This window comes from Marmota marmota, unplaced genomic scaffold (assembly GCF_001458135.2).
Source record: "Marmota marmota marmota unplaced genomic scaffold, marMar, whole genome shotgun sequence".
Lineage (NCBI taxonomy): Eukaryota > Metazoa > Chordata > Mammalia > Rodentia > Sciuridae > Marmota > Marmota marmota.
In genome coordinates, this window is record NW_026000240.1 from 8,670,931 (window position 1) to 8,683,422 (window position 12,492).

Here is a 12,492-nt window from a genome sequence, read left to right on the forward strand (position 1 = left end):
TCGCCTTGCACGTGCAAGACTCTGGGTTCGATCCTCAGCACCACTTAAAAATAAAGGTATTAAAAAGGAAAAAAAAAAAAAAAAACAATGCCTTTAGTTGTAGATGGACAAAATACCTTTATTTTATTTTTTTAAATGTGGTGCTGAGGATCAAACCCAGTGCCTCCCATGCCAGGCAAGTGCTCTACCACTGAGCTACAGCCCCAGCCCTGGCTTTCAACTCTTGATCCTCCTGTCTCAGCCTTCCCAGCTGCTGGGATTACTGGCTCTTGGTCCTTCCTTCCTTCCTTCCTTCCTTCCTTCCTTCCTTCCTTCCTTCCTTCCTTCCTTCCTTCCTTCCTTCCTTCCTCCCTCCCTCCCTCCCTCCCTCCCTCCTGTAATCCCAGTGGCTCAGGAGGCGGAGGCAGGAGGATCCTGAATTCAAAGGCTGTCTCAGGAATTTAGCGAGGTGCTTAGCAACTCAGTGAGACCCTGTCTAAATAAAATACAAAATAGGGCTGGGGATGTGACTCAGTAGTTCAATGTCCCTGAGTTTAATCCCCAGTACCAAAAAAATAATAATAAAATAAAGGCGGGTGGATGCTGGGGGTGTAGCTAAGTGATAGAGCATTTGCCTAGCCTGCTGGAGGCCCTGGGTTCAATCCCAGGTAATATAAAAATAAATAAATGAATAAAAATAAGGCAATGGGTCCAAATGATTTAGGTACAGATTGAACCTTTTATACATTACACAAAAGATCAATGACATCATGGGTTGCCAACCTACTTCAGACAAACTTGTACTAATTTTGTTAAAACTGAATTGATTACTTTCTTAATTTCTGCCCCCTGCTAAATAAAAAATTGTATGCACACGTTCTAAGAACAGTTTTACATCAGAAAGTTGAAGATGTTTGTGTTGCAATCCAAAAATATGAAAAATAGCTAGATATTGAGTTTTCCAAAAATAAATTTTAAGGTGAGCATTTTATTCTTGGCTCTTACCTGAAGACACATCCATGAGACCACAGACATCCCTCCAGCATCCCATCCCTCCATGGGTCAATCCTAGCCCCAGTGGAAAGATGACACCTGTAGGGACAATAGCCTGTGGCCTTGGGGAGGGTGGGTGACAGAATGGTACTGCTGCCTGCTGCGGGAAGATCTGTTGGCACCAAGGGGTTGTGGCTGGTCCCGGGACAGGCAGGGCTCCTGTCAACATGCTGGGATGGCACAGGACCCTCACATTTCCAACTTAAAGGTTTCCTTCTCCCTCTGGGGAGCTTCTTTTTCTCTTTAGAACTGTGAGGAAGTCTGGCGTCTGAGGCTCAGTACTGTCTGTACAAAGCACCTTGCAGGGCTCAGGAATCTGCAGAGGAGAGGGTCCACCCCTAGTGATGCTTCTCATGCCCACTGGGGGCCTAGCCTCAGGGCCCTGGAGCCTCTCCGTGTGTACTGCACCTTTGGTAGGACATGGAACTGACAGGAAAACCAATTGTTTTGGATCCATTACTTTCTATTTTTTAGAGCTTTTTTTTTGGTTATGTTTTTTTACAGTCTCTGGACCACTGGTCCTTTTCTTTGAGGTCATGGATAACTTGCATGGCACTTTTCTGTCATGTCAATGTCACTGAGATCTGAGAAGAGAGAGAGGTATGTGCTATTGTTTTGTTTTTGTTTTTAACCTTAAATTTATCTTAAATTGGAAGTAAAAAAAAAACATATTCCTAAAGATTTTTTAATCTTTTATGAATTTGAAAATGAAAAGCATTTTTTCACATGTCTTCATATGGCCACTAGAGGGTTCCAAAGATTGTAGTAAAGGGAAATCAATGAGGGATTAGAAATTGTAGAACATATGGAAAATGTGTTCATTCACTTAAAACTTGCTGTCTTAGCACCCTGGGCTACTCACCTTGGTTTCCTGTTTGTCAGACTCCTTGCATTAGCCTCTCGTCCCCTGCCATACTTCCCCTAAGCTTGTTCTCTATCAGTGATCCCTGGTTGGCTGCAAATGAATCATATTCCAAGAATTTTTAAGTCAAGCATTTACAAAATGAAATGTGTTCTCCTACAGAGGGAGTAATATCACTGGTCCCTGGTATTGAGGAAGAATCTTGAAAACCTTAAATAGGTGCACTTTAAAAATTCATCTTAAGAAAATGAAAAGATATAAAAATATTTGTACAAGTTGGAGCTGATGAAGGATTGTTCTCCAAAATAAATAACTCTTAACACTCAATAGTAAGAAAAAAAGCCTCATTAAAAAATGGGCCAAAGTGGAAGGCTGGGGCAGGAGGATCGCAAGTTCAAAGCTACCCTTAGCAACTTAGCAAAACCTTAAGCAACTCAGTGAGACCCTGTCTCTAAATAAAATATATAAAGGGCTGGAGTTGTGGCTCAGTGGTAGAGCACTTGCCTAGCATCTGTGAGGCACTGGGTTCAATTGCCAGTACCACATTAAAAAACCAAAACTAAATAAACAAAAAAAGGGGCTAGGGATATGGCTCTGTGGTTAAGCATCCCTGGTTCAATCTCTAGTACCAAAAAAAAAAAAAAAAAGATGAGGGGAGAGCAAAGACTTGACCACATCTCCCTAAAGAAGATAGAGGGCAAACACATGGAAAGATATTCCACATCATGTCATCAGAGGAATGAGGATTCAAACAATGCAGTACCCACCACCATACCCCATTCAAATGGCCCAAACCAGAACATTACTGTCACATGTCACATGCAGACAAGAAGGGGAGCAACAGAAACTGGTTGATAGCTGGCAGGACTGCAAAACCTTATAACTACTTTGGAAGACTATGGGGCAAATTTTTTTTTTTTTTTTTGTACTGAGGATTGAACCGAAGGATGTTTCATCACTGAATCACATCCCCAGTTCTTTTTATTTATTTATTTTTATTTTGAGCAGGGTCTTGCCAAGTTGCTGAGGATCTCACTGTGTTACTGAGGCTAGTCTCAAACTTGCAATCCTACTGCCTCAGTCTTCTGAGTCACTGTGAGATTACAAGCATGTACCACTGTGCCCAGCCAGTTTGGCACTTAACAAAAGTAGACATACCATATAATCCAGAATGGGCTTTCTGGTATTTATCCAAAGGAGGTAAAAACCTAGTTCCACACAAAAACCTGTGTATGAATATTCATAGCAGCTTTATTTATAATTGCCAAAACCTGGAGGCAATCAGGATGTCCTTCAGTGAATGAATAGATAAATGTCCAGATGATGAAATAGTATTCAGTGCTAAAAAGAAATGAGCATCAAGCCATGTAAAGACATAGAAGAAACTTAATACATACCAGAAAGTTAAAGAAGCCAAGCCGAAACGGTCACATACTATGATTCCAACTATATATATACTCTTCTGGAAAATGCAAAGCCAGAACAATGAAAAGATCAGCTGTTTCCAGGGATTACACAGGAGACAAGGAGCATAAAGGATTTTTAGCATGGTGAAAATATTTTGTATGGTACTATAATAGTAAATACATGTCATTATACATTTGCCAAAACCCATAGAATAGACTACATCAAAAATGAAGCCAAATATAAACTTTGAATTTTGGGTTGTCAACAGAGAAATCACCAGAAGTGAGACTCAAAGAATTCTTGGAGAAGAGGGGAGCTCAACTCAGGAAAAGTGAAGTCCTTGACCTACGTGGCCAATATTGATTTCCAGGGTGTATCAGTAAAGGCACGGACAGTGATTCATTAGGAAATCAGATGCACGTTCAAGGGAGAACGTGGGCTATTTCAAGAGAAAGATGTCTTAGGATAAACCAAGAAATATACATTAAAGAAGAGAATGTGGGCCATCTAAAGATTGAGACAAATTTTGGGGTTCCCACTTCCTTTTTTAAAGGAAACTTGGTGAGCACTGTGTATGGGAAGGAATGTAAGAATCATATCAGTCTGGTGATCACAAGATTGTTTATGGTTTGATCATTCTTAGAATTCTTAGGCTGATATGGTCTCCATTATCTGATCAATTAACACTGGAAAGTCCCCTAAATTTTAGGTTTTCTTAAAATATCTGCCGTTTGCTTAATATATTAGTGGGCTAATTAACAGTGCATAAGGTAATTATAAGTAAGGGAATTTATGGTTAACTGCAAGATGTTCAGATGTCCCAGAAATTTGGGAGTGACAGATCTGGGCTAGAGCTTGGCTTTAGGAGTGACAGGCTTGGAAAGGTAGGCAGAAACCTCAGGTTAAAACTAGATTTCCGGGCTTGGGAAATAGCTCAGTTGGTAGCATGCTTACCTGCCATATACAAGGCCCTGGATTCAATCCCCAGCACCACAACAAAAAAACAAATTTCTTTGCTTTTCCCTCCCTCCCTCCCTTTCTTTCTTTCTCAGGGGCACTCAACCACTAAGCCACATCCCCAGCCCTTATTTTGTATTTTATTTAGAGACAGGGTCTCACTGAGNTTATAATATTAGAACTTGACACCTTTATATATTTTAAGACATAAAAATAGAAAATGCTAGATTATGGTGAATTAAATTAATTGAATACAAGGCATAAATAGAAAAAAAAAACACCAACAGAATTAATGTGGAAAACTATATACTAAATTAGTATAGGAAATATTTATTTTTAATAATTTAATGTATAATTTGGGCACAAAATTATACAAGTGATAAATATTTTTAAATCCTTTCTGTTAAAACAATAGACCCAAGGGATTTTATTTCTTTACTATCATATTTGAGAATCATCTGGAAATATATTTGACCCAAAATATTTCCTCCATTAGAAGGATTTGTGAATTATATTTTACTTTAAAAACTTGAGTTTTGCAAATTTATATGAGTGAAACTGAGAATTACTAAATACATTAACATGGTAAGTGAAAATTTGAGCAGCTAAGAAAAACACCCAGGGTGGGTCAGAGTTTCTAGGGTTTAACATGTGGCAAGAAAAATTTTAGATGGTAATTATGAAATTGAGTAGATATCATTTCTGAAGTAGAAACATATGGACACTATACTCAGGACCAAATGGTAATTGAAAAGAGCATAAAGAGGAATGATCAAGTTAAAAATAAAGTTTCCCACTGCATAGTTATTTCTGTGCACAGTGATATACTAATCTCTTGCAAAATAACTATTAAAAAAACACTAATAATAATATTTTTTATTTTGATCAGAACTCTGGACTTAGAAATCCTGTTAAATTGTGTCCATGATAATACCATTTTATTTTTAAAAGTACATCGTAAATTCCAAGTTATATCATACAGTGATTATATAAGAATTAATCATTTAGGATTTATAATAAAAAGAATGTGTATAAATTGCTGGGTAAATGGAAGCAAATTTCAGATTCGTAATCAAAGTATGGATAATACCTGAACATGTACTGAAAGATCAAGTATTCAATTATAGTAAAAGTAATGGCTATTTTACTAAGACAATTTAATTTATATTGTAGCATCCTGTTTTGCATGTATTGTAGATGCCCAGAAGAATCAAATTATTTATTTAAATTTCCATGACTTAGAAAATAGAAAAAAGTTGTCTTGTTGCTTTGGAAAACTAACATACACAATTTTATAAAATTTTTCCGTTTTTAAATGTTATAATTCAATCACCCATAGATATAATATGCAAATTCTTTTAATTTTCATAATTCTCTAGGTCATTTTGTCAATGAGAGTTTTGCAAAATTTCATTAGTGGGAGAATATTTGAGTTGATATGGGGATACATACTAATATGCTAATATTCATGAAGAATTTAGATAAAAATTCGATCACCTAAAATATATTAAAACAAATTCCCATTGATAAAGAGAAAGGACAGAGAGGACTTCATTAAGGCTTATTTACTAATCAATTTATTATGTTAATTCATGTGCCCCAAAGATGAAAAATTGAAAAATCATATTTACTTAATGCATTTTAACATGAAATTCTCTAACATGTTTCAAGGAGACCTATCGATTCTTTTGACACTTCCCCAAAACTTAATTTTTATGCATTATTTTTTTATTCGAGAGTTATTTTCTGTATATTTTATCGCAGCTTTAAGATTTTCAATTCCATTGAGCAAGACAATAAGAAAATATTTCCTAATCTGTATTTTTATAATGGATAGATTGAAACTAATATAGGAAAAAGACTTTAAGTGGGGGAGCCGCCGGCGGCGAGGCTCTGGGCGGCCGCAGTCTCAGTCTGAAGGCGGCCTCAGCGGCAGTCTCGAGTAAGAGAGGCTTCTGCTGCTTCTCCTGGTGGCGGCGTCGGCGGTGGCCCGGAGCGAGGCCTCGGCCAACCTGGGCGGCGTGCCCAGCAAGAGGTTAAAGATGCAGTACGCTACGGGGCCGCTGCTCAAGTTCCAGATTTGGTGAGTGGTGCTCCGGCCCTGACGTCGCGTTTTACGCGAGGCCCCGGCTTCGCGGCCTAGACGCCGCGTCTCCGCTGCGTCTTCCCGGCGCCCCTCCGCAGTGGGCCCCTGGTGGGCCGCCGCGGCCGCGCTCGGGTCTCGGGTACAACCGCTCGCTTGCCTTCTGCCGGCTGGGAAGGCGGGACGGGGCGGGAAGGCGCGAGAAGGGTGGACGCTGCGGGCGCGGACGAGGCCGCTGGCGGCGTCACGCGGAGCCCACGCCGGCGCTCAGCGCAGCGGGTGCGGCTCGTCGCCCGCCGGGGCCCGACCCCGGAGCGCCGGGCCTCAGTAACCGCGGCGGCCCTGGGTGGGAGCCGTTGCTCGAGCGGCGGGACTGTTCGCCCTGCCGCGGTGGTACACCGGCGGTGCCCGGGTTGCGGGCGGCGGCTGGGTCGCAAGGTGGGGACCGCCACGCGCCCGCGGAGCCCTAGCCTTTGGAATGTCGGCGTTGCCCCGGTTCGTCCCAAATCGCTTCCCAGCCCCTTGGGTCCGCCCCCGAGTCCGGTGCCGCGCCTTCCACCTGCGTTTGGCCTCATCATTGAAAACCAAGGATTTTTTTTTTTTTTTTTTTAAGTTTGTGACATTTGAACCAGAGTCAAAATAAGATGGTGAAACCATTTTTGGAATGAAAACTGTTATTTATTTCTGGTTACAAGAATCACAGAAAAGAACTTTATGGTTAATTGTGTGTCTGGAATATGTCATGTTTCATATAATAACTAAGAAATGACAGTAGGGTCTGAGGGTGTGTGCGCGTCCTGGAGAGCCAACCAGGACCTAGCCATGCGGAGCACACACTCTACTGTTTTTTTTTGTTTTTTTTTTTTTTTAATTACAAAGTGGTGATCATTTTAACAACCTAAAAGATTGTTAAGGATTAAGTGTGAAAGTGGTTTTAAAAAGAGTGCTCTTTTCTAGTTATATTTTTCTATATTCTACTGTCCTATTTCTTGCTTGTGCTTTTGCCTTTTCAAAATACTCTTTTAGATTTTCATGCACTGGAATTCTTGTTACAGTTTAAGGTGTACCTTCTACTGAAGTTATTCATAACAAGGTTTTCAAAATATGTAAGCAAAATATAGGGCAGGGCACACAGGACTTCATATGAGGTTTTTTTGGTTGGTTATTTTTGTCGTACTAAGGATTGAACCCAGGGCCTTGTACATGCTAGGCAAACTATACCACTGAGCTACATGCCCAGCCCTTTTTCAGTTTAATAGGTGGTCTCCTTCAATGGCTCCGGTTGGCCTTGGACTTGTTTTTCTCCTTTCCTCAGCCTTCTGAGTATGTGTATAACCATGAAGGGGTGCTCATTGAGCTTTTTAAAAAATTCATAACTTGATATCTAGATGCTTAACTTTTTAAAAATTTTGTTTTAAATATGACTTGTTTCTGAAGTCTACAGAGTTTCATTTGCAGTCATTCTGAATATGTTACATAACAAAAGTGCTTTCATTTTTTTGGGGGGGAGGAGGGGTAGTGGAGATTGAACTCAGGGTGCTCCACTGAGCCACATTCCCCAACCCTGTTTTGTATTTTATTTCCAGACTGGATCTCACTGAGTTGCTTAGCGTGCTACTTTTTTTTTTTGCTGAGGCCGACTTTGAACTCTGATCCTCCTGCCTCAGCCTCCTGAGCCACAGATTACAGGCGTGTGCCCCTATGCCCTGCTTCCATTTTTTTTTTTTTTAAATATACACATGGGAAGTAACTTGTATTATGTCCTACTAAATAGAGATAAATTTAGCTGCTTGTTTGTTGCTTTTCCCCTGCAGAGATTAATCTGTTTGTAATAAAGTGAATATTAAGTTTCTGGTTTTGTTAGATTCTTGAACATTCATTTGCAAGTTTGGGAAAGGAGAGGAAGCTAATGTCGTTCAGGATAAAATGCAGGAAAAATGAAATTTTGTTTGAAATCTCAATGCTATGAAATGAGGTTTTTCTTAACATTTATGAAAGCACTACTTTTACTTTCAATTGATTTACTTTGCTCTGTGTTTTGAATTTATTAGATGTAGTTTTTGCTAAATAACTATAGTTCAACATATCTGGTAATTACACCATTTTTATAATTGTTAGAATGAAATAGCAGTACAGCACACAATGGAATCAAATTGGGGAGAGGTCAGGCTTGTGACAGCATTTCCTACTCTGTGTTCATATATACTTTTTGAATAAATTTATTAGTACTCAAAGATTTCCTGGTGAATGAGACAGGTGTGATACCTCATAAAGTTTGCAAAAATGGTTCAGTATTATTCTTTGTATCTGAGTCTTTGGCTTTTTTGTTGGTTGTTTGAACGATAGAATTTGGTAATTTTGAAGACATTGATTTTATATTTGTGAAAAATTTGTTCTGGTTATTTAGGTTACTAAGCATTGAAAGGAAGTTCTTGCCCAGCACAGTGGTCACCTGTAATCTCAGCTACTTAGAAGGCTGTCTCAGGAGGATTGCAAATCTAAGGCCAGCTTGGGCAATCCTATCCCAAAATAAAATAAAAAGGGCTAGGGATGTAGCTCAGTGGTCATGCACATGCCTTGCATGTGGGAGGCCCACCGAAGCACCACACTTGCATAAAAACCTTCTCTAATGGAGCTTACAGTTCCCTTGTTAACTTTGTTTGCTTTGCATTTTATGTGTGTATTCAAAGAGATGATATTTGGCATATGTTTATTTTTTTCCATGTATATGATTTAACATGTAATCAAATCTGTAGTTGCTGCAGTTTAAAAAGATTACTGACTACAACCTTTACAGTTGATGTTTACTTGAACATTTGACAGTTGGATTACTACTGAGAAAAGTAGGTTAAGTGAAGTTAAGATTTCAAAACATAAGCAGAATATGGCAGAATTGTCAAATTTTGTTAATTACCCACTGCTGTAATTGTAGGACATCCAAGTTCTAGCTGCAGTTTAGGTGGTATGAGAGTAATCTAGTTGGGATCAGGAAGCAAATTTTAAACTGGGATTCAAGTGATAAGATTTATTTGGAATGAGCTTTATAGGTAATGGGAATAATGGACAGTGGCAGGAAAGAACAGAGTTTACATGAGAAGCCCAGCCGACTTCAAAGAGCAAGAGGCATAGGACTTTGAGTGTCTGTCAGGCCCTGTGTGAGAGAGATCAGCTAGCTTCATTATGGGAAGGCACAGAGTGGGGCTTCTGGAGTTGTCCATGGAAGAGATGATGGAGCTTGGGTTAGGGAGCTGGTCGGGGGAATGCATAGAGGTTTGAGAGCTCTCTGAGAGATAAATTTAGCAGCTGTGGGTGATGAATTACAATTGGTCCTCTGTAACTGTGGGCTGCATATCTATGGATTCAGCCAACCTTGGATCAAAAATATCTGAGGGGGAAAAGTGGCATGTGTACTGAACACAAACACAAGTTTTTCTTGTCATCATGCCCTACAGCACAACTATTAACAGCATTGATACTTTTAGGTACTGTAAGTCATCTAGAGGTGACTCAAAGTATACAGGGGGTTATGGGTAGTTGTATGCAAATACTACACTGTTTTATATAAGAGACTTGCACATATGCAGATTTTTGGTATTGGGGGGCAAGTCTTGGAACCAATCCCCCCCACCCCCCAAGGATATTGGAGAGATGTCCTGAAGTGAGAACTGTCCAAGATGATTTCTTTGGCGATGATGCTATGCCATTCCCCAGAATGAAGACAAAAGTGTTTTGGTGAGAAGGAAGAGAAGGAGTCTTGATTTATTTTTATCTACTTATTTCTTAACGTGCTGAGGATTGCACCTAGTAGACAAGTCTCACATTCCCAGTCCTTTATATATTTGTTTTATTTTAAGAGAGGGTCTTGCTCAGTAGCTCAGGTTGGCCTCAAGATTGAATCCCCCTTGCCTTAGCCTCCCTGGTAGCTGGGATTATAGCTGTGCTCCGCTGTACCTGGGTTTGGAATCCTGAACTTTGAAAACATAATAGTCAGAACAAAAACTCCATAAAGAAATGTTAATCATTCCAGAATACCTGTAGTAACAAACTAGAAAAGTTAAGTTAGCAGATGCTGTATTTCGCCAAACCAAAGATACAATGGATTGTTGGATGCACTATTATTTTATATATCATTTAGAAAGAAAATATACTACCATTTATGTCACAGTAATGGTCATAAGATAAATCCTGTGGGTTTTAATTTTGTTTCTTTTTTTTTTTTTATGATGGTAACTATAGGAAAATATGCATCTTGGAATCAAATAACAGCAGACTATTATTTGTGGTAGAATGTCAGAGGAAAAAAATGGTAATGGCTACACCTATTGATGGTTTAGATTTTTAAAATTTTATAAAGTTTATATGGAATTTATAATTTTGTTTGCTTTGAATTTTTTGCCTTTTTTTTTTTTTACAGAACAGAAAGCTGCAACATCTAATTGAACATTGTGCACATAATAGTTGTCTCTCCTTAATAATGAATGAAGTGCTTAGTTCAAAGCTTTTAGATGTAGGTAAAATATGACTGAATGATTTTAAAGTTTCATATTCTATTACAGAAAATTGAAACATCATTTTCTTACAGTTTGCCATTAGATGACTGTTAGAAAATCAAGTCAAATGTATCATGTAAAAATTCAGGATAGGGCTGGGGTTGTGGCTCAGTGGTAGAGCACTTGCCTCACACATATGAGGCACTGGGTTGGATCCTCAGCACCAATAAAAAAAAATAAATAAGCAAAATAAAGTTACTGTGTCCGTCTACAACTAAAAATATATTTTTTTAATCCAGGATATCCCTATAAATTTTGACTATCTTGAACAGGAACCGCTCATTTTCTGGACTAGCAGTTTGGAGACCAGGTTCTTATTCTGTCTAACCCTTATGCTCTGAGTAATGTTTGGTAAATGAGTCATCTCATCAGCACTCAGCTTGTTCATCTGTATAATGAGAGAATGTTGGTTGCTTTCCATTTACCTCTGATATTCTATGTTGTACTGTTAGAAGACTTAAAGGAAGAAAGTGAAAGCGCATATATTTGTTTATCTTCTTTTCTCTCTTTGCCAGTTAAGAGTGTAGTTGGAGCCCTCTGGCTTCTCTGATGGTCACTTTCCCTGTTTTCCTAAAAGGGCAGTCTTGTTTTCACATTCCTCTTCATGACAGGTGCAGCTTGGAATTGCTGAGGAAGACTTCTTGTTATGTCGGTTTTGCTTCGAACCACTGATAATCGGTTCTCTTAGTGATAGTGACATACACTAAACTTTTTTGCTTATGCTTCCTTTTCCCATGCCACTTGTTTACCCCCTTTTTTTCAATTCTTAGGAAGATGTGATTTTTTTTTTTTTTTTTTACAATAAGTAGGAGAGACAGATATACCAGTATTTATAGTAAAAAGAATAAGTGTTCTCAATGAGATGTGTAATTGAGGGTTAGAGGAAAGAAGGCTCCCTTATTCCGGGAGCTGGGAGGCTTTGCAGAGGAGCAGATGGAGATCAAGTCTTGAAGGGTGTAGGGAACTCCAGGAGATAGAGAGAAAGGGCTGCACAAGCTAGAACTATACAAACGAAGCTGACTTAGCATACAGCAGGAGGAGGGGACCAAAAATGGAAATGGAAAGTAAGGTACCCTTTATACTGTGCAGCATTCCTTCAGAATGACACAGTGTGATGTAATTTTACATGAGTAAGCTCATAATTGTATGCTTTTTAAAAGAGTACCCCACACTTTTCATGTCTGTAAATATAGCTCTCCATCCATAGGCATAACATTGCATAGAGTGAGTGTGCCCTTATTTAACCAGGGCCTTCCTGAATTGTTCATAAAGTTACTTGTTGAGATAAATATTCTTAAATACCTTTGCATATTCACTCCATTGTTTCCATAAAACAAACCCATAGAAGCATAATGTGATTATGTCAAAGGTATCACATTTTAAATTTTGATATACTTGAATTAGTTAAAACTTCTGGAACATCATAAAGTGGATTTTTAAATTTTTCTATTTTATCCCAAAATGATATTTGCTTTTTTTTGCTTATTGGGTTTTCTCTGTGACCTAATGATGCTCAGTAGTTGTAAATGTTTGGTGGGCTCTCAGAAAGGTTTTCTTTTCTTTCTTCTTGTTTTTTTTTTTTTTTTTTTTTTTTTTTTTTT

General features: G+C 38.8%; 1 protein-coding gene across 1 annotated transcript in view; it reads left to right on the plus strand.

The window, feature by feature from the left end:
* Window positions 1-3,528: 3,528 nt before the first annotated feature.
* The window catches only part of Selenot (selenoprotein T), a 24,591-nt gene continuing 15,627 nt past the window's right edge, over window positions 3,529-12,492 (plus strand). The window contains exons 1-2 of the mRNA XM_015486732.2: window positions 3,529-3,583; window positions 6,206-6,341. Of these exons, the coding sequence (XP_015342218.1) occupies window positions 3,529-3,583; window positions 6,206-6,341 (191 nt within the window). The remainder of the gene's footprint in view (window positions 3,584-6,205; window positions 6,342-12,492) is intronic.